At 35.0% G+C, this 24,276-nt stretch overlaps 1 protein-coding gene across 4 annotated transcripts in view; it reads right to left on the bottom strand.

Moving 5' to 3' along the window:
- The window catches only part of SPOCK3 (SPARC (osteonectin), cwcv and kazal like domains proteoglycan 3), a 483,277-nt gene that overhangs the window by 171,006 nt on the left and 287,995 nt on the right, over positions 1-24,276 (bottom strand). For all 4 annotated transcript variants that reach the window (XM_045463719.1, XM_045463712.1, XM_045463701.1 and 1 more), the window contains one exon: positions 3,978-4,101. In XM_045463719.1, coding sequence (XP_045319675.1) covers positions 3,978-4,101 — 124 coding nt within the window. The remainder of the gene's footprint in view (positions 1-3,977; positions 4,102-24,276) is intronic.

The following is a 24,276-nucleotide window of genomic DNA, read 5'->3' as shown; positions in this document are numbered from 1 at the left end:
AGAGAAACCAAAGCTTGAGGCATCACAATTCTGGACTTTAAGCTGTATTCCAAAGCTGTAATCATCAAAACAGTGTAGTACTGGCACAAAAACAGATATATATTAATGGAACAGAACAGAAAACCCAGAAGTGGACAAAATGTATGACTAACTAATCTTTGACAAAGCAGGAAAGAATATATAATGGAAAAAAGACAGTTTCTTCAGCAAATGGTGTTGGGAAATCTGTACATGCAGAACAATGAACCTGGACCACAATCTTACACTCTACACAAAAATAAATTCAAAATGGATGAAAGATCTAAACGTAAGACAGAAAGCCATCAAAATCCTAGAGGAGAAAACAGGTAACAATCTCTTTGACCTCAGCCACGTGTTCTTACTAGACATGTTTCCAGTGGCAAGGGAAGCAAAAGCAAAAATGAACTATTGGGACCTCATCAAGATAAAAACAAAAAACAAAAAACAAAAAACAAAACAACTTCTGCACAGTTAAGGAAATAATCAACAAAACTAATAGCCAACTGATGGAATGAAAGAAGATATTTGCAAATGACATATCAGATAAAAGATTCAAAATCTGCAAGGAATTTATCATACTGAACACCCCAAAAACCAGTGAAGAAATGGGCAAAAGACACGAACAGTCACTTTTCCGAAGAAGACATCCAGATGGTTAACAGACACATGAAAAAATCATTCATCAGCAGGGAAACACAAAGCAAAACCACAATGAGATACCACCTCACACCTGGAAGAATGGCTAAAATTAACAACTCAGGGGCTCCTGGGTGGCTCAGTTGGCTAAGCATCTATCTTCAGCTCAGGTCATGATTGTGTGGTCCATGAGTTCTAGAGCTATGTTGGGCTGTGTGCTGATGGCTCAGAGCCTGGAGCCTGCTTCAGATTTTGTATCTCCCTCTCTCTCTCTGCTCTTCCCCACTCATTCTATGCCTCTGCTTCTCTCAAAAATAAATAAACAGTAAAATAAAAAACTCAGGTAACAATAGAATATTGGTGAGGATGCAGAGAAATGACCAGTGTTTAACATATCAGAAATACTTAGCTGATGGATTAGAAACCTCAAGCAAGGGGCTTCATGGTCCATACTAAACCTAGAATTTGGAGAACATAATTAATGTGAGTTCCAATGCCTATGAACTACCCCAAAGCTGTTTAAGGCTCCCCTGTCAGAATTTGCTTAGTGTATTGACAAAATTGAGTGATCCAAGAGCCAAAATAAATATCCTTTGACCCCTGCACCAATCTTCTGTTTTCATCTCCTGATAAGTAGAGCTGAGAAATAATAAAATTAATTTTTGAAGAAGGCATTAGCCTCTGTGGTCTTTGTTCTTGATCCAGTACCTAAACAGCTTTGGGCTTTGTCTTACAGAAAAGTAAAATTAAAAGATGAAGGCCTTATTTTGAATTTCAAATCCAATAAACTTCCAAAAATTATTATTAAGGATTATTTAATGTTAGGTCTTACTAGGATAAGATCTTCATTTAGTTTGCATTGTTTTATACAGCCAAGCATCATTGCTGTAAGATTAGTATTGGTGGTCCATAGGCAAAAAATCACCAAGTTAAATTAGAATCAACAGAAATGAGGATGGTGATTGGGGTTTATTAAAAGCTCATATTCATTTGAACTACATCTTTTCACTTCATTTTGTATCAACAAGGCATGTATTTAGAATGATATATATGCAAATAAATATTAAAATAATAATGCAATAGTTTAGAATTCAATGGATCACTCAGAATGGTTACAATTCAATGGATTACAATGGTTTCATTAACAATATTCATAAAGTCACTGAAAATGATTTGTAAGTTGAGGCTTCACAGGGTGCTCAGTACAAAGAACAATGGAGAAACCTCATGGCATTGGAAGCATATGTGACTTAACCTACTTATAATAGGTATATTTAATCCTGAGTGGGGATATAATTGTGTTTATCCAAAATCATCAAGCAAATCCTCCCTTACGGTCTCGAAAGGAAGACACCATTCATGATTGTAACTTTGTGTTTTGTAAAACTAAATTATAGAACTTATCATCTACTAGGAGCATCCCTAAGACAGTCCCAAACAACTAGGTGGTGGATTAATGTTAGCACGCTCTAGGGACACCCTGGACACAAACATACTAGTTCCTCCAGCACATATATTTCTAATGTTGAGAGAGACGTAAGTTTATCCTAGCTAGATGCCAGTAGAAACTCCAATCTCTTCCTTGATTCAACTTGTTCAACCATCAATGTTCATCAAGTACAATTAAGATTAAATTTTGTTTGCCATGTAGCTCTACCCACCAATCTGAATATTATCATCTTCAGCCTTCATTGTCATTGAATAAATCAGTATAATGATACATTGTCAAGTAGGATTACATAATATGAGATAGATTCATTCTCCCTTGTGCTGAAAGCATGAATTTTCTTAACTTGCAAAGCTGAGATTCTGGACCACGCTAAATTCACCAAGATCAAGGTCATATTGAGATAACCAGTACCATCTCTGTTCTCTCCTAGCATTATACACCTATAAAACTTCAGCAAATAAGCGCATGGCACCTTCACCAAGATACACAGTAGTAAGCACCAAATAAGTACTATGTATGTATTTACTGACTGAATGAATACGTCTTAACACTGCAGTGCTATTATTAAGGTTAGGATTATAAACGCAAGTTTAAGTTGTGAAGACACATATATTATGATAAGGGATGGTTCATAAAGAGGTATCTACAAAACAAAATGTTCAGGTAGCCAACAATTTTTGGAACTCCCTTAACAGTAAGCAAACTCAGATATGAATTGAGGTAAAGTTATTTTACACTTTTCATGTATCCTATTTAATGTGAATATTCATATAGTTTCTTAATGAGATATTAATGTGTTTAATTATAGGGCAAGTTTCCATGGGGGACACAATACAACATGCGACATTATCTTTTTAAAAATATTTTTGTAAAAATCTAAATTCATAAATTTACCTGGTCCCAAAGTTTCATGTAAGAGCTTGTGAGCCTACATTCTCTTCTGTCACATAATCAAAGAACACTTATCAGTATCTTATTAGGTAAAGTTTTTAAAAGCTCCTATATATTTAAATAATACAGGACACCAAATCAAGAGGCAGAATAATGTAGAAGAGAGAACAGAGACACTGAATCAGAGATGGAAACACATCTTGGTTTCAATGTCAATAAATATGTGAAATTTGCCATATCTTTCTGATCTTTAGTTTTCTCATTTGTTAAAAGGGATTTGGAGGGGTTAAAAGTAAACTATAGGAAATAACGAGATAAAAGAACTAATGATAATGACAGATTGTAGCTGCTATTGTTGTTATACTCATAATAATTTTTAACATTATCATATGACATGCTTCCATTTCTGACCTCTTTCAAAGTAGCAACAAAGGAAATGTTGCTTTTCTTTTTCTTTTCTTTTTTCTTTTCTGTTCTTTTCTTTCCTTTCTTTCCCTTTCCTTCTCCTCTCTTCCTTTCCTTTCCTTCCCTTTACTTTCTTGTATTTTTTTCTTTTTCTTTCTTTTTTTTAGAGCGAGTGCCAGCAGGGGAGAGGGGGGTAGACAGAGAATCTTGAGCCCCACACCTAGTGAGGTGCCGGATGCAGGGTCAATCCCACCACCCTGGGATCAAGACCTGAGCCAAAACCAAGAGTGGGACACTCAACCGACTGAACCACACAGGTGTCCCAGGATATGTTGCTTTTTTTATTTGAGTGTTCAGAATGTTCACAATTTTAGTATTTCCAACTTTAAAAATTCTGATATAAGAGAAACAAATAACATATGAAATCAGATTCCAAACCAATGAGATTATTTGCACTTTTTTTAAAATATAAATAAATCATTTGGATGACCACATGGGAGAACTAGTAATTTTATTCACTTAATGATAAATACACATTACGCATTTCATAACAAATGACTATCATTGCCTTTACCTGGGAAGAGTAGGTATGACCATCTGAACCACACACTGGGTTGGTATAGACCACTGGGCACTGCTTGCAGGTGGACAATATGGGACCCCTCCATTGTTTGTGTCCTACTCCTGCATCCTTCACACTGTTAAAACAACAACAGCAACAATAACCACAATTAGTACATTTTCTAAGTACATAAATTTATATTAGCATCATGCCTTTTCTGCACTGTCATTCCAGCTCCTGAAGGTATAATTGGTAAACTTAATATGGTAGTCTTCATCATAATCTTCTATGTCATATATTAAGATTTTCCCATAATAAATAAGAAGGTATTCCTTTATAAATTTTTTTTTCAACGTTTATTTATTTTTTGGGACAGAGAGAGACAGAGCATGAATGGGGGAGGGGCAGAGAGAGAGGGAGACACAGAATCGGAAACAGGCTCCAGGCTCTGAGCCATCAGCCCAGAGCCTGACGCGGGGCTCGAACTCACGGACCGCGAGATCGTGACCTGGCTGAAGTCGGACGCTTAACTGACTGCGCCACCCAGGCGCCCCAGAAGGTATTCCTTTAAAATATTGTGCTAGTCACATGTAGACAATAGTTATGTTTCAGCATATAGAATTTGTGTGTGTAGCTTATAGTTGTGATGTGTTTTTCATAATCCCAGAAACAGAAAAGAAAATTGTTTGGCAGTAAAGAACTATTCTATTAAGAACAGTAGCAGAAAAAGAACACCTAATTCACCAGGTATACCCAAAGTGCCTGAAAATAAGAGCAGCTTACTTTGAGAGAAAAAAGCAATAAAGAACTTTTCCAGCAATGACTAAAATTTAGAATGCCAAATTAGTAGGTTTAGTGATAGCCACTCCTCTTTTTATTGTGTAGAAATACCTCAAAATAGATCCATTAGGCTTTTATCTAGAATAACTTGGGAAAACCCATTCTCTTCTGCTACCTACACATAGAATTGTTTTTTCTTTTTGATTAAACTACTTATTGCTCTGCCTATTTGTGTGAACAATTTACATAGAGAGGGTAAAATGCTTAAAAATAAGAAGCAAAGCAACAGGGAATTTATGCAAAAATATTTAATACTTAGAAATCTTTTAGTCAATCAGTAGACACTCTTATTCATTGAAATTGTTTATAGAGAGAATAATTCCATGTGTCTATCATGATGAGAAAAGATGTTTTACTAGAAACATTTTGCTTCCAATTGCTTTCTTGTTTTCACAAATTAAATCAAACTTACACAAACGTAATCCCAAAATACTATTAAGAAATATGATACTAGTTTCCATTATAGGGAAAGAAGTTCAAACTATGTGTTTCAAATTTGGTAAAATTTGGATGGACATTGAGAAAAGGTTTTTATCCTCTCTTCCCCCCACCCAACAACCTTGCTTCTCTCAAAATTTTTCATGAAGCTATCATAGCTCCAAACACTTCTCTTTATTTTAATTTTGTCACTTTTTTCCAAAAGACTGCCATAAAATTCTGCCTGGCCACAGAGTTCATCTCATAAGAGATAAAATGGGAAAATTAACCATGCTACTATTACTGATTAAATAGCTGGCATGAAATTCTAATGGGAATTAAAACAATGACTGAAAAACTTGGAAAATTGGTCTATACCGCTTTAAGACTTATAAATTACATAAATGGATCAGAGGGAGGAAATATTCTATTTTCATTGTTCTTTCACATTGTGTAATCAAAATAAAGTACAAAATAATGCATGCAGATACTTTAGGAGACATTATTACCAAGCTCAGATTCCTAATCAATAAAAATTATTTTATTAGGGACGCCTGGGTGGTTCAGTTCCTTAGGCATCTGACTTTGGCTTAGGTCATGATCTTGTGATTCATAAGTTTGAGCCCTGCATCAGGCTCTGTGCTGACAGCTCAGAGCCTGGAGCATGCTTCGGATTCTGTATCTCCCTCTCTGCCACTCTACTCTCCATGCTCTGTCCCTCTCTCTCTCTCAAAAATAAATAAACATTAAAAAAAGCTAAAAAAAGTATTTTATTAAAAGAAGCTGTATGATTTGGGATATATGTACATATGTGTGTATACATATACTATACATAAATTATATCTTTTCAATTCACCTCATTTTCCATTCATACCATAGAGAACTTAAAAAAACCTTAATAAACTATAGAAACTAAAAGATTGTTATACTAATGACTTGGTTTTATTAATATACATTTTATGATTCATTAGGAGATCTTTCACATTTAGTTCAAAGAATAAATATATAGAGAAGTAAAATCTTTTTAAAAATTTAAAGATTTATTAGAAATTCTTGTAATGACTTCTTAATCAGTGAAATTGCAATTGACTTGTAAAATAGGTTTGGAGGTTAAAACACACACACACACACACACACACACACACACACACTTTGGTTATCTTTATTTCCTTCAAAGCCAGCATTGCTGAACACTAAACACTTCCAAATTCCTAATGTGTATCCATAAAAAATGATATTTTTTATTTAGACTTCATCCTGGTTAGAATTTGCTCAAGTATCATCAACATTATAAATATTATATATTGTATTGCATACACTTGCACCATGATTTTGAATAAGAGTTGATGCCAAACTCTACCATTTCCTAAGCCAGTAGAGTATTTAGTTATGCTTACTTTTAAATAAATGCATTAGATGGGATAAGCTAACCAGAATTCATGTTTAATATATTCATACCATAACACATAGAGAAGGAGCAAGGAATCATGAAAATTTTACTATATTCACTAAATCCAAAAGAAATCCCTTAGCATTTTGTCATCATAAGACCGTCTTTATAAAATAAATTTTGTATTTAACAAAACAGTCTAGAAAACATGAGCCTAAATTTGAAATTTGAAATTCTAAATATTATAGTTTTTATGTGTTCTTAAATCATCTCAAACTGTTTGATGTGACTCACACATGAAGAATATTAATTGTTTATTTAATTTTCTGTAGAAAGACAAATTACATTTTAAAGGGCAGTATAGAATAGGGGTTTTCCAGGCATGGATTCACATTGTAATTAAGGTACAAATACAAATGAATTTCTAGGACTCTTATTTGAATAAAAAAATATTTCTACAAATTCAAAAATCAATTAACAATGTACTAATGGGAATCACCAGATGTACAAAAATAAGGCATGTACATTTTTAAAGGTTTTTTAATGATTATTTTATGCTTAAGTAATTTCTACACCCAAAATGGGGGCTCAAACTCACTACCCCGAGATTAAGAATCATACACTCTACTGACCCAGCCAGTCATTCTGGGTCAGTACATTCTGGGATGTAAATTCTTTATTTCAAAAATCAAAACATCTAGAATTGAAATAATAAGGGATTTACACATGAAAATAAGTAATATAACAGAGGAAACACTCAGGGACAAATAAACTGCATTGTTAATAAAGGCTTTAGGAGTTGAGCAATGCTGATTATTTCTAAAGGTAGGAGTTGGGCAAGGCTTTGCCGACATCTCACGATAGGACATATATATGGTGCCCTTTCGTGCTAAGCAGTGCTCACTCTGTCAGCTAGCTGTGTCTCCACTCACTGTTCACCAGGAAAGACATTTTCGTATCCCTGACTCCATGTTATCAAAGATATCATGTGATTCAGAATTTTTTTTTTGGCTTGGCATCAGGAATGTTCCTCAGAATTCACATTACTCACAGTCCTGTTTATTAAAATATTTGTCTTGTTCTTAGGAAAGTTCGTGAAGTAGATGAAGTTATAACTGAAAATTTCTAGGACTTAAGTTGGTATCTATGCGGTGTATGTCATATGTAAACATACAATTACATGTAAGTGGAAATTCTTTTGTTTGTTTGTTTGACTTTTAATTATATTTTGAAGGTCCTATTTAAGGGAGAACAATCATGTTTCTAAGTGAGAGACAAAATCATGGCACTCAATGTACAGACCAAGATGGGCAAAGTGAAGGGCTAATAAAAAGGTAGAGCCGGCTCCAGTTATTGGCATGAGAGTCTGGCACTGTGGCAGGAGGAATGACAGGTAAGAAAGCAGCATGAGCAAAAGCATCACTGGCATATTATTCTGTGAGGTGGGGAGGGGCGGAGAGAGGGAAAGAGAAAATCCCAAGCAGGATCCACGCTGTCAGTGCAGATCTGGATGAGGGGCTCGAACTCACGAGCCTTGAGATCATGAACTGAGCCAAAATCAAGAGCCAGATATTTAACTGAATTAGTCACCCCAGCATCTTGCAGTTAATTGTTTTGAACTATTCTCAAGTAGGGCAATAAAATTTGCTCCCATTAATGAAGGGCAAGCTCAAGCTGGCTGCAAAATTCTGAAATTATTTAGAAATTACTCTTCCAATAGCAACTCTGCTAAAATAAATGTCTTAAAGGTCTACCTTTACGGTAACTATTTTTCCAAAATAGATACTTCAATTTTTGAAGACCTGAGTTAAAAATTTATTTACTGACTTTATCATGGCATCCTATATAGCCATAATCCTTCCCCTTAAAGAGCAAAAACTTGTATATTTGAACCCAAATAAATGAAGTAATTAAATGATACTCTATGATGCACAAAGTCAAGGATTTTTCTTGAAATCTTCTTATTTAAATATTCCACCATTCAGGCACTAGGTTAGTTTCGTACCAATACACCTGTTATTGTGTTGCTAGTAGCTGGAAAATTAAACTACCAAAAAGAATGTATACTACTGCTAGTGCTCCTTTACATGACTTATTCTGAGGCAGTTAAATGTTATCAACTGTTTATTACCTGAACTGTCTCCTGTGCTCCTGAGTTACCATTCACTCTGGTCTCCCAGTCTTCGTGTAAGACTGGAAGCAGCGGTTACCCGTGAAAGCTCAGTGGTCTTTTATTTCTCTAATTACTAGCACGTTAATTACTGCTACATCTGTTTATTCAATCACAGTCTATGTGGTTTTCTGTTTAGTTAATCATTTTGCGCATTTTAACCATATAATTTAAACACAATGTCCACGTTTTAGGATTTCCATTGATTTTCGAAAGAGCACAAATGATGTTACCAAAATGGTTAGTAGAAAAAAAAATCTCATTCCAATCTGATTTAATTTTTATACACGGCCATGTCATTAATCAGTCTTGACAAGTCAGTGACCTCCCTGGGTCTTAATTTCTTCATTTATACAATACTAAGCTTCATCAGTATGGATCATTTGATCTTGAGCATTCGATGAGTCTATAAATCTTTTATAAAATTACTTATACAAAGGCACTCAAAAATTAGAAGCATAGGCAGTGCATACGGGCCATATGTTATGATTTTAGGACTTGACAGTGTTATGAAGTGAAACAAATATATCATTATGGTGTGAAGGATGATGTTGAGTAGGCCAAGAGACAGATAGAAATGCTGAAGTTGCAAACTTCAGCTATTTCAAGGTAGCGAAGGAAAGGTGTGGAGGAAGTCCACTCTTGGGATAACTAATGAAAGAGGGAAGATAAAGTACAGCTGTGTTTAAAGAGGCACGATTTCTATGAAAGTGTAGCCAAGAATCAAATAACACTTGTATTACAGTATCACAAAACATCATCAATAATCATAAAGAAAAATAATATATCGTATTTATACTATACATAATTATATATTTTTCTAAAGCTCTGTATTCCCTAAGCCTGGCATCATGCATTATAAATTCTCAATTCTTTAGGCCATAAATATGCAAGCAAAATAAATGCCAATTTATTATATATTTACCTTAGAAGGGGAATCGTCAGCATTTATGTCCTAGTTTCTTAAGTGTATTTGCTTCTTTCTATGTGCACTTACAGTAATTTAACTTTTTTCCAACAAAACAATTTTATTACAATCTGATAAAACAGATACTCTTGAATACCTCAACTGAGGGCAGCCTGGTGTGATATATTTCTTGTCTGGTTAACACACCCAACATTTCAATTCCTTTGGGCAATCAGTTATTTTAAGTTCTGTCAGACTTGTGCAACAATTCTTAAGTCATTGACTAACAACTTATGATTCTTTCCCTATTGGTTATAACTCCAAAAAAATGAGGCTGCTCTTATTACTTCTTTTGCCATGAGTCTTAGAAAAGGGCAAACGGTATTAACAAGGTGGAGGAAATTATCTTTTAGGGCAACACAGTTACATGAATGCTGGAAAACCCTATGCAGAACTTACTAAAAGTGTAGTTGCAACTATTGGCATCCTATGATTTTTGTACTGTGTGTAGCAGTAATTTAAGGAGTGAAGCAAGGCATAAGCAATCAATTTTAATTTTAAGTAAAAAGACATATTCAACAAATACAAAACAAACATTTATGTATCTTAGAAAACATTATTAACTATGGCTACTAAACTACAGATATTATGTAAAAATAAGTTGGTATAGCTTATTTTGCAATATGAACAGGAAATTCACTTACTCCATACATTTTACAAAGAACTAAGATACATAGAAAAAGCTCACTTGTACATGTATTTCAAAATTCAGTGGCAGGAGTAGTTAATAAAATGTATCTTTAAGAACTATGCATTGCATAAATTGAATACGTCTAAAAATTGATTGTAGTAATAAATTTCACTATGAACCATACTTCCAAGTCAACTTATATGATTCAGCAATGTTGCCAGAAAATCAAGTTAATTAGTGATTTAGAAAGTATATTTTTTTTACAGAGCAATAAAATTAAACATCAGAATTTAGACTTTAAAGAGACAAGGATAATTTATAAGGTCCCACACATTTTTTGAACAACTCTTAAAATAATTTCGCAGAGTTATATTGCTACTTAGGTAGAATATAATTTAAGTGAGGTTTATTACAACAACAAGTATAATTGAACATAGATGTTACTGACACAACAAACCAATTAGTGAGGCTAATTTTCTATCAAAGAATGTTTCCCTGACCTTATTTGAAAGCTATGGAATCATTCCAATATTTGAATCATGGACAAGTTATAATGATATTTTAATGATACAGTCTCTCAAGTAAATAATTTTTTATTAGGCAGTGAACATATTCACGATTATTAAAGACAAAGTTCAAAATAGCTATAACTATAAATGACACTTATAAGCTCTTTTTCAATCTGGCCCCCAATGGGCTGAATTACTAAAAGTTCAAAATGTATAAAATGTAGATTATGTCAAATTCAGATTGTGGTGGTCTTGATCCTTGCCGTATCCACATTAATTTCAAGCATTATTTTAATTACTAAATCCCTTTCCATTTAACTGTGGAGAGGTATATTCAACTGCAAAGATCTTGAGTGTGTAAGATTTAGTCACTAGGGGAGTTATTATGGATTCAAAATGTTTACAAATCTATTGTCAGCAAAATACATTCAAAAGATTGGGAATTCATGAACTTACATAATAAACCAATTATCTAATTAACATGTATGTATAAATTTATTCATTAGAAGAAATGCTGGACAGTTATTTTTTGTTTGGAAACCAATAAAATATCATAATTTAAGGAATTAGTCAACTATTGACACAAGTTAAAGGTTAGATACATGCTAGATACATATACTGCAGTATTCATTATTTTAGCAATCATACACAATATGTGTTTTTCTTCAAATTCTGAAGCTAGAAATGGAGGTTGGGAGAGCTTAATTATCTTGCTTAGGTTTCTAGTGCTTGTAATTAACAGATGTGAACTTCAAGTGTTCAATTTTTTACTTTGTCACTAATGTTTTCCCTCCCATAATGTGCATATAAAGTTTCAAAAGTCATGGAAAACCCCGTATTTCACAAATTTCTAGATCAGATTTACTTAACAGTTGAAAAATGATAACTACTTCAAATTGTACTTAAAAAAGATCTACATCAGGGTGCCTGGGTGGCTCAGTCGGTTAAGCTTTCCTCTCGATTTTTGCTCAGGTCATGATCTTGTCGTTCTTGAGATTGAGGCCCATGTGCTAACGTCATGGAGCCTGCTTGGGATTCTCTCTCTCCCTCTGTCTGTGCCTCTTCCCTGCTCTCTCTCTTTCCCTTAAAATAAATAAACAAACTTAAAAAAAAAGATCTACACCAATAAGTGCTGTCTAGAGAACATATTTGGCTGATTAAAACTGAAATCTATACAGAGTAATATATAACACACCACCATATATACGATTCTGATTTAGGGAATCAATACAAAGATTAATGAATTAATACATGAATTGGTTCTATCTAAAATGTATCGACAGGCATAATTTCATTCCAGACATGAGAATGTTTACTAAGTCTAGCTTAATATAGTTAAGATAATAATTCAGAAATTCCTTTGTTTTTTCAATTATTATAAATTTTATAAATAAAGCAAGCTTTCAAACATTAACTACGTTATTACTTTAACATCAAGTAGTTCTATAGTGTCAGCACTGAACAAAGTTTGAAGATTGGAGTTCACAAGAAGAGGGTGACTCTTGTATAACAAGGAAATTTTATATTTGGGAAAATTGTATTCACACTTTTTAAATAAGAGTGACAGATATGCAACTTAAAAAGAGAAAAATATTTTACGAGAAGATAATGACTAACAATACAACATTTATCAAAACACGTGAGAAAATACTGTTCGATCATTTAAAATGTATTTTATATAGCAAAATATGTAGTTTTTGTTCTTTTCATTTGTATTTTTTAAGTATAGGTGGCACAGATTGTTACATTAGTTTCAGGTGTACAACATAGTGATTAAACAAGTTTATACTTTAAGCTGTGCTCATCTGTCACCATACAACACTATCATAGAGACTTCTGGCAACCATCAGTTTCTTCTTTGTATTTATAGGGCAGACTGTTTTGTCTTTGTTTGTTTATCCATTTGTTTTTCTTTTAGATGGCATATATGAGTGAAAGCATATGGTATTGTCTTTCTCAGTATAACTTGATTCCCTTAGCATAGTACCCTCTAAGTCTGTCTATGTTGCTGCACAAGGCAAGATCTCATCCCTTTTGATGGTCGTGTAATATTCCATTGTATTTGGCAAGATTTCCTTCTTTTTTCTTCCTGAGATTTATATATATATGTACATGCATGTGTATATATATGTTATGTGTAAATGTGCCACATTTTCCTTATCCATTTATCTATTGATGGAGATTTAGGTTGCCCGCATATCTTGCCTATTGTAAATAATGGTGCAATAAACATAGAGGTGCATATATCATTTCAAACTAGTGTTTCTGTTACCCTTGAGTAAATAACCAGTAGTGGAATTACTGGATCATATGATATTTTTTATCATATTATCATATGATATGGGATCATATGATATCATATTATCATTTTTATCATATTATATATGATATAATTTTTTGAGGAAAGCTATTCTGTTTTCCACAGTAGCTGCCACCTGTCACCATATAATACTATTACAGCAACACTATTTCTACCAACGTTGCATAGGGATTCCTTTTAATCCACACTCTACCAATGCATGTTATTTTGTGTGTTTTTGATTCTATGCCCATGAAATGGAAGAATTAATAGTGTTAAAATGTCCATACTACCCAAAGCAATCTACAGATTCAATGCAATCCTTATCAAAAATACCAACAGCATCTCGTCACAGACCTAAACCAAGTAATACTAAAATTTGGTTAGAACAACAAGAAATGCAAAAAAGCCAAAGAAATCTTGAAAAAGAAGAATGAAGCTGGAGGTATCACAATTCTAGATTTCAAGAAATACTACAAAGCTGTAGTAATCAATACAGTATGGTACTGGCACAAAAATAGACACATAGATCAATGGAACAGAATAGACAGCCTAGACATAAACCCACCCTTATATGGTCAATTAATCTATATCAAAGGAGGCTAAAATACGCAATAAAGAATTTTTTTTCAATAAATGGTGCTGATAAAAGAATGCAAAAGAATTCAACTGGACCATCTTCTGCCATAATACACAAATATAAACTCAAAATGGATGAGAAAGCTGAATATCAGACTTAAAACCATAAAAATCCTAGAACAAAACAAATATAGTAATTTCTCTGACATCGGTCATAACCACATTTTTCAAGATATGTCTCAATGCAAGAGAAACAAAAGCAAAAATATACTATTGAGACTATAACAAAAGAGAAAGCTTCTTCACAGCAAAGGAAACAATCAACAAAACAAAAAGGAAGCTTATTGAATGGGAGAAGATATTTGCAAATGGCATATCCAATAAGGGGTTAATATCCAAAATATATAAACAACTTCTACAACTCAACACCAAAAATGTGTCTTGATTAAGAAAAAAAAATTCTTTTGATTCTTTTTGTTTTTCTAAACACAAGGAAATATTTTTTGGCTATTCTTCAACAAATTGAACTGACGGCTTTTGCAGAAGCATTTAATAATTAAATACCATATTTTGTTTAAGAAAATAGTCATTAAAGTTCATTCAAAGTTCAGGGAAGGAAAACAGCTTTTTCTTCATGTGTCAGTTTTATGAAAGTCATTGATACTGACCTCCTCCATGCTTAAAGCTTCATTAGAAAAGGAAAGTTATAGAAGCAAGAAAGGAGAAAGAAGCTACCAGTTTTTTGCCTGAGTCTGATTTATAGGCTGAGAGAAAGGTTAAGAGTATAAAACCTTCACTATGCATTAGCTCTTACATTAGCTCTTATTTTTCAAGTTAAGTAGTTAGTAAAATGAAAAAGAAAGTTTGGAGCTGTTGATTCCATAGTATTTTTCTCTCTACCAGATTTCATTCAGTTCCTGTCCTGAAAGCATGTACTAGTAAGCATATGTTGACCCTTCTAATATAATAAGGAATAGAATCAGATATGTCAGATAAGGGGTGTCTGGTTGGCTCAGTTGGTTAAGCGTCTGACTTTGGCAAGGTCATGATCTTTGCTTTGTGAGTTCAAGCCCTGCCATCGGGCCCTCCACTGACAGCAGAGCTCACTTTGGATCCTCTGTCCCCCTCTGCCTCTCTGCCCCTTGCTCACTGGTTCTTTCTCTCTCAAACTAAATAAATAAATTTAAAATATATGCCAGACAAGGACATTTTCCTCAAGAAGCATCTCAATAACGTGTATGACATTGAAAAGGTTATCACAAATGACTCATTTTTATGTATATTATTACTTATAGTTACAGCTACTTACCATGCCCTAGGAACTGAATTAGGCATTATTACAACACTACCACTAGCTCACCCAATAACTTGTCATCCTCTAACCTATAAATAGTAGCTATGTACCCTTCTAAATATTGTTTATTGATTTACTCATGGATATACCTTACAATGTGTCCAGAGAGTATTTTACAATCTGGAGGTACCAGATGGGTAGAGTCATTGAATTCATGCAGCTCAGAATTTGTTTGCAGAAAAAAAGATGATCACAGCTTTCAGTGAGGTTTTCCTATGGTCCAAAAAGTAATATGGACAACTTAGAGTTTACCTGGCAACTTCCTACTGACTTTGAGGTCATACCTTTGAGGTCAAAATATTTTCTGACTCCCTAAGCACACTTTCACCACTTGTTCGGTATCTCACATGCTCCCTTTGTAACTTAGACATTTTATTTATCAATTATATTCTTTTTTACAAGTTTATTTATTTAAGTAATCTCTACACCCAATGTGGGGCTCGACTCACAATAGAGAGATCAAGAGTTACAAGCTCTCTTGACTCAGCCAACCAGGCACCCCCTTATTAATTGAATTCTAACAGCTATCCATATGCTTATCATTCTCATTTAACCCCACCTTCCTTATGCTCTCCTAGTTCTGAGTCTCTACTTTGCCCCCATGACATCAGCTAATCAAGCACGAAACATGCTTGTGCCTGATACCCACTCCTTCCCTGCTTCTGCTATTTCTTCTAGCTCTGAGTTTGGGAGATAATGAGCCACTTACAGCCTACCTTTCATGCTAAAAATACTTCTAACTTCTGTTGGGTCCCACCATTCGCAAGCAAGCAGCTGGGCAGCCACAGAAGTCATCTCCATTGCCGCTGGGATTATATATAAATTGAATTTAAGCACAGCATCCTCTGGTGTCACCACACCGAAACATTTTGACCTATGTGCAATTTGCTTAATCACATTCCTGCTTTTCATTTGGTTAGATCATGCTTCCAGAAATAGAGTTTCCAAAATTGTGGAATGTATTGGTTTCCTATGTTTGCTGTAACAAATAATCAAAAACTTTCTAGTTTAAAACAGAAGTTTGGGTCATCTGGGTGACTCAGCCGGTTAAGTGTCTGACTTCAGCTTAGGTCATGATCTCATGGTTTGTGGGTTTGAGCCCCACATCAGGATCTGTGCTGGCAGTTCAGAGCCTGGAGTCTGCTTCAGAATCCGTGTCTCCCTCTCTCTGTCCCTACCCAGATCATGCTCTGTTTCTCTCCCTCTCTCTCTCTCTCTTTCTCACAAAAATAAATAAACATTCAAAAAAATTTTTAAAAGTAAAGCAACATAAGTTTAATCTCTCATAGTTATGGATGTCAAAAGTCAAAACCAGTTTCCCTGAACTAAAATCAAGACTCTCTTGGGAAGCGCTAGGTGATAACTGTCATTCCTTGGCTTTTGACCCATCTCTCTCTGCTCCTTCTACACAGGGTCTTCTCCCCTTTGGGTCTGTGTCAAAACTCCCTATGGCTCTCTCTTAAAAAGACACATTCTGATTGCATTTAAGATCCACTCCAGTAATCTCAGATAATTTCCTCCTCTCAACATCTTTAACTTAATCACATCTCTTGCCATATAAAGTAATATTCACTCTTTTGTCATAAAGGATAATACAGATTCTGGGAATTAGGATATGAACATATCTTTGTGGCAACCATTCAGGATACTAGAGGAAGGATACTTGCAAGGAGAGATTTTTATCTTTCTCATAACAAAGGAATTAGAGTAATGGGGTTTCCGCTTTAGAGAGATGTCTTACTCATTCCTATGCAGATATTCACACTGAGAGTGTGTTTTGTCCTATGATTACTCTAATGAGCCCCTTTACATCTAAAGGAAGAATGTATAGTCCATGGCAATATCTTGGGACTTACATATTGTCCTTCAACTATCACAAGGCTGTGTTACTCTGCAAATATGTCCTCCATCTTAACCACAGAAACACCCTCAGATCGAACTTATTCTTCCGTGAAAAGAAAACAGTTCTGGGCTTCCCAATCTATGTGCTTTAAACTCACCCTATGTCTCAGTGAATTACGCCACCATTTTAATTTTTCACCTTATTTTTGTTAGGAAAACTGAGTGTTCGAGTCGTGAAGGGTGGAAAATGATAAAGTTGCCATTTTATAGTTAGACAATAAAAACAATAGTCCCATATCAAAGTGCCTCATCTGACTTCGATTTGATTGGTAGAAGAACAAGCGATAAAGGTAATGGGGATGCCTTTTTTTTTGTTTTTTGTTTGTTTTTTTTTTTGTTTTGTTTTTTTTTTTTGCATTTAGGAGTAGTGGTCATTGGGGACAAGTTGAAAGAGAATAGTAGTTATGTGGACTAAGTGTCATGTGATAGGGAACAATATAGTCCCCATGGCATCCAGGTTTCACAGGAGAGAAGCAATTGCATTATACCAGGAATCTGTGTCAGAAAGTGTGGTCCATAGACTTTGTTCTCTAGGCCCAATAATTTTCTCTTTTCATACTCTGCTCATCTTTTCCAAAATTTTATACATGCCCTCTTTTCTTTCCATGAATCTTTTCACCTTTTAGTCACAACTCCTCTTTCTTTCTCCAGTATGCTTCCCTGAACCTGGAACAAAGTAAGTAATTGGTAAATTCCATTGACTGGGTGTGTGAAAGAAAGCAAACAAGAAAGAAAACAAAAGGAGGAAGGGACCAGGGGAGGAACTAGGAGAGAGAGAATAGGGCTCCCTGGTTGAACACTATGCGTGGTTCCTATTTTCTTATCTTAGCTCTATTTGTACTTAAGCAGAAATTCTACAGCATTATTTTCTTACTAGATAAACTTGTTATAAATTATTTGCAAAGTAAGTCTTTGTTAAAAGTGATTATGGCTCTCCATGTGACTCAACCATGAAAAAGAATGAAATCTTGCCATTTGCAACACGTGGATGGAGCTAGAGTGTATCATGCTAAGTGTAGTAAGTCAGTCAGAGAAAGACAATTACCACATGCTTTCATTCATATGTGGAATTTAGGGAAAAATAGATGAAGATATGGAATGGGGGGGTGGAGAGGGAAGCAAACTGCAAGAGACTCTTTTTTTTAACGTTTTATTATTTTTTCAATATGAAATTTATTGTCAAATGGGTTTCCATACAATACCCAGTGCTCATCCCAACAGGTGCCCTCCTCAATGCCCATCACCCACTTTCCCCTCCCTCCCACCCTCCATCAACCCTCAGTTTATTCTCAGGTTTTAAGAGTCTTTTATGGTTTGTCTTCCTCCTTCTTTAGCTTTTTTTTTCCCCTTCTCCTTCCCCATGGTCCTCTGCCAAGTTTCTCAGGATCCACCTAAGAGTGAAAACATATGGTATCTGTCTTTCTCTGTATGACTTATTTCACTTAGCATAACACTCTCTAGTTCCATCCATGTTGCTACAAAGGGCCATATTTCATTCTTTCTCATTGCCAAATAGTATTCCATTGTGTATATAAACCACAATTTCCTTATCCATTCATCAGTTAATGGACATCTAGGCTCTTTCCATAATTTGGCTATTGTTGAATGTGCTTCTATAAACATTGGGGTACAAGTACCCCTATGCATCAGCAATTCCTAGCAGTGTTATTGCTGGGTCATAGGGTAGATCTATTTTTAATCTCCACATCCACTCCAGCATTCTATAGTCTCCTGATTTGTTCATTTTAGCCACTCTAACTGTGAAAGAGACTCTTAACAACAGAGAAATAACTGAGGGTTACTGGAGGGGAGATGGTGGAGAAAGATTAAATGGGTGATGGGCATTAAGCAGAGCACTTGTGATAGCACTGGGTGTTATATGTGAGTGATGAATCACTAAATTCTACTCCTGAAACCAATATTACAGTATATGTTAACTAACTAGAACTTAAATAAAAATTTGGAAGAGAAAAAATTAAGTAAATTAAATTAAATTAAATTAAAAACAATTTATTTAGAAAATAAATAAATGATTGAACTGTTTGGGAAAAAAGCCAGTAAATTTGGGGTACCTGGGTGGCTCAGTCGGTTAAGTGGTTAATGGTCCGACTTGATTTCATTTCAGGTCATGATCCCAGGTTTGTGAAATTGAGCCCCAAGATAGGTTCTGCACTGACAGCACGGAGCCTGCTTAGGATTCTCTATCCCCCCCATCTCTTTGCCCCTCTCTTGTTCACTCACACTCTCTCTTTCAAAATAAATAAATACACTTAAAAAAGCCAGTCAATTTGAATAGAATAAAACAATAAAATTGTCCCTGGTTTCAAACAAAAGTCTTATTTTTCCTACCAATTATTTCATACTATAGGATAAAGAAACGCCACAAGGGCATTTTACATTATTTCCTTCAGCAGGGTCAGTCTATCAAGAACACTTTTTTTTTTTTTTAATTTTTTTTTTCAACGTTTATTTTTGGGACAGAGAGAGACAGAGCATGAACGGGGGAGGGGCAGAGAGAGAGGGAGACACAGAATCGGAAACAGGCTCCAGGCTCTGAGCCATCAGCCCAGAGCCTGACGCGGGGCTCGAACTCACGGACTGCGAGATCGTGACCTGGCTGAAGTCGGACGCTTAACCGACTGCGCCACCCAGGCGCCCCAAGAACACTTTTTTTTTAATGTTTATTTATTTTTGACAGAGAGAGACAGGGCGTGAGCGGGGGAGGGGCAGAGAGAGAGAGAGAGATAGAGAGAGACACAGAATCCGGAGCCGGCTCCAGGCTCCGAGCTGTCAGCACAGAGCCCGATGCGGGGCTCGAACTCACAGACTGAGAGATCATGATCTGAGCCCAATCCGGACTGAGCCACTCAAGCACCCTGACCCCTTTTTTTTAACATGCTCTCCACTAATTATCTAGGAAGCAAGCATCAGGAAAGGAACAACTTTCCTCTTCACAACTGTATGGCGAAGAGTGATTTATATAAGCGTCTCCTTTTCAACAATACTTTAACTCTTAAAAACATTTCAAATTTACTGCATTTTTTTGTTTCTCACTTAACTTTTTAGAATAATAAAATCTATTTAATCTACAATCTCATGCTAATTTCCTTTGACAGTTACTTTGCCACAGTCTCTCTTGCCCTTCTGACAGCTTTTCTTCTTCTTCTTCTTCTTCTTCTTCTTCTTCTTCTTCTTCTTCTTCTGGACCATTTAAGGGCAATAAAATACACAGCAGACAAAGAGCACTCTACATTTCCCAAGTCCCCCATTAGTGCTGCCTTCAAGGACTACAATGATGGCTAATGATTTATCACGTTTACTGTTATTTTACAGATCAAAGCCTGAAGAGTGCAACTGCTGGGCTGAACAAAAGGTTTGTGAATCTTGAGCTGTCAGATCACAAGGATGACAAGACTAACTTAAACTGGCCTGGAAGAAACTCTCCTGAGAGTCGGCCACTATCCTTCTATACTGAAGAGAAGGTCAAATGGGAAGCCTAATCTACTGCAACTCAGCTGTGGACTTTAGATCAAATAACAATATTTGTGCACACTGTGTTTCTTACTGGAAGTTTATTTCCTTGGGTTTTGTTCGTTTGTTTATTTTGTTTGCACTGGTTTGATAAAATTAAAACTTGAATTACTTAGGATTTGGTAGTAAATAGGCAAAGAAGCCTTTGGCTTATTTTGATCCTATTGGTATATTATCCGGACATCCAGGTTTAGATAAGGAACTATGCCGTGGATTGTAGCACGGAAGATTGGCAAGCATCGGGGTTGTACGCTGAAGCTCGAGCATGGGATAAGTATTAATTGATTTACATATTTATTTTGCATATATGTCCTTTGGTGAAAATTTCAGTATTTCTAAGTTCCTTTAATTACTTCCCAATGATAGACCAAATACACCCTTTATCGTAATACTGTCCCACAAACTTCAATGGATGTAAATAAAGATCTATGTTTATGTACTACTATGGCTTTTGTAGGAAAGGGAATTCTATAAGCATGCTTATAGTAAGACTCTATCCCTACCTCAACAGAAGGAAGAGAGCTTCCCCTCACCAAAGAATACCATGCTTTGTTTAATATGTGTTCAATAAATTAATTTTTATTGTGTCATACTACTGAAATTTGAGGGTAAATCTGCCAAACGTAATATCTGTCATTAATAACAGACATTTAAAGCAATATAGACATTTATATTTAAAATACATCTCATTTTAACATAGTCAAAAAAAAGGGTAGAAAGTTATTCCTAATCTTCTTGATTTCAAGTCAGACATCAACTCAACCAATCTAAGTACAATTTATTTTTTAAAACAATTATTAACTTCTCTAAGTTCCCTAAGTCTAGAACTGCAATCCTGGACTTAAAAGTGTGAAGAGATCAAGAAAGCAGAAATGTCATTCTCCACAAAATATACACCGAAGTCAATGTCATGCTTGTGAATTTCCTAATATGCAAGATAAGAGTTTCAAAATCCATTCTATTTTAAGATAACTAATATAAATCACTTTAAGGCATTAAATTTTTTTTCTATAATTCACTTTAAGCAAGGGTGCAAGTATGTCTCAATCCTCCTGAGAAATCATCTAACATTTTTCTTCCCCAAATTACATACATAAATTTCCACAACCACTTGAGTGAACGATTAGTAGACAGATTTCTTTTCAAAGTTTAGAGATTTTTTATGGGAAGATTATTGTTCGAACAGCATCTCCATCATTGTCATCAAGAGAAAATAAATTATGATATAATAATCCCTTTGGTGAAGCTAAATTTTACAAACCCTTAGACTGGAATGAAATGCAGATGTTGAGTAATTGGTGAAGCTTTACTAAATATAGAACATGAGAAGAAATTAAAATGCCATTTATGAATTATTCATTGAGTTTTGTATTCAATAACCATGAGAACCCTGTGGGTTCTTAGAATCCTGTCGGCATTCTCGGAGCCACACAGCATGCATGGCTACATCTGCAGAACTTCAGTTTTCTTGAGGATATGAGGAAAATTATACATCTTTTAACAGAAAATTGTCACCTCTGGCATTTCCTTCAGGGTATCTTCTCCAGATATCATTTGAAATAACTTTAGTGGAAGGTTTGAGATCTATTCTCTCTAATGAACTAACTATTTGAACCTAGCTTTCAGACTTCTGTTCTTGACAGAATTTTTAAATGCTGCCTTCATTTCCATGCAGCCCAACGGTTGGTGAGGGATATTTTAACTTCTGTATTTTCCCTATGACCTCTGACCTCTTCTCCAAATTGGCATCAGAAGAAATTAACAACAGGCATTTATGTCATAATTATTTGCAGTCAAAAAATAATTCTGAACTTCTATTTTAATAATTTAGTAACTAATGAACTGTTCCCTCAAACTGCAAAAATACCCTCTTGGATTTTATTTAGAGGGACAATAGCTCTATTTAACATACATGTACAATTTTTTTCCAATTTTAACTACAGTTCTAATAAGACATTACATTTTCCACTTATAGTGCTTATAGAAAACAAAATCAACGTACAGAAATCTGTTGCATTTCAAACACCAATTATGAAGCAGCAGAAAACGAAATCGAGCAATTGATCTCATTTACAATTGCACCAAAAACCTTAAGATACCTCGGAATAACCCTAACCAAAGAGGTAAAAGATCTGTCCCCTGAAAACTATAGAAAAATTATGAAGGACATTGAACAGGACACAAATGGAAAAACATTAAATGCTCACTAATTGGAAGAACAAACATTGTTAAAATATCAATACTGCCCAAAGCAATCTATACATTTTTTAAAAATTTGATTAACGTTTATTCATTTTTCAGAGACAGAGAGAGACAGAGCACGAGTGGGGGAGGAGCAGAAAGAGAGGGAGACACAGAATGTGAAGCGGGCTCCAGGCTCTGAGCCATCAGCGCAGAACCCAATGTGGGGCTCGAACTCACTGACTGCGAGATCATGACCTGAGCTGAAGTCGGAGCTCGGACAGAGCCACCCAGGTGCCCCACAGTCTATACATTTAATGCAACCCCTATCAAAATACCACCAGCATTTTGCAACAGAACTAGAACAAACAATCCTAAAATTTGTGTGGAACCACAAAAGACCCCAAATAGCCAAAGCAATCCTGAGAAAGAAAAGCAAAGCTGCAGGCATGACAATTCTGGACTTTAAGCTGTACTACAAAGCTGTGGTCATCAAGACGGCGTGGTACTGGCACAAAAACAGGCATGTAGATCAATGGAACAGAATAGAAACCCCAGAAATGTACCAATTACTGTATGGTTAACTAATCTGTGACAAAGCAGGAAAGACTATCCAATGGAAAAAAAAAGACAGTCTCTTCAAAAAATGGTGTTGGTAAAACTTGACAGCTACATGCAAAAGAATGAAACTGAACCACTTTCTTATTCACACACAAAAATAAATTCAAAATGGGTGAAAGACTTAAATGTGAGAATAGAAACCATGAAATATATATACAAAATATTATATATATACATGGATAGATGATAGATAGATAGATAGACATTTCTGTGTGTGTGTGTGTGTGTGTGTGTGTGTGTACATATATCATATCTTCATTGATGGACATTTGGGCTCTTTCTGGAGTTTGGCTATTGTTGATAGTACTACTATAAATATCAGGGTGCATGTATTCCTTCAAATCTGTATTTTTGTATCCTTTGGGTAAATACCTACCGGTGAAATTACTGGATCATGAGGTAGTTCTATTTTTAATTTTTGGAGGAATCTCCATCCTGTTCTCCAGAGTGGCTGCACTAGTTTGCATTCCCACCAACAGCGTGAGAGTGTTCCCCTTCCTCAGCATCCTCACCAATACCTGTTGTTTCTTGTGTTGTTAAGTTTAGGCATTCTGACTGGTGTGAGGTGGTATCTCGTTATGGTTTTGATTTGCATTTCACTGATGATGAGTGATGTTGAGCATTTTTTCATGTGTCTGTTAGTCATCTGGATGTCTTGTTTGGAAAAATGCATATTCATGTCTTCTGCCTATTTCTTAACTGGATCACTTGTTTTTTTTCTTGGGGGGGGTGTTGACTTTGATGAGTTCTTTATACATTTTGGATACTAACCCTTTATCAGATATGTCATTTGCAAATATCTTCTCCCATTCTATAGGCTGCCTTTTAGTTTTGTTTGTTTACTTTGATATGTAGAAGCTTTTAACCTTGATGAAGTCCCAATAGTTCATTTTTTTGCATTTATATAATGCAATGTATTA

This window comes from Leopardus geoffroyi, chromosome B1 (assembly GCF_018350155.1).
Source record: "Leopardus geoffroyi isolate Oge1 chromosome B1, O.geoffroyi_Oge1_pat1.0, whole genome shotgun sequence".
NCBI lineage: Eukaryota > Metazoa > Chordata > Mammalia > Carnivora > Felidae > Leopardus > Leopardus geoffroyi.
Note: the sequence above shows the minus strand (reverse complement) of the source record. Positions and strands in the feature narration are given on the sequence as shown.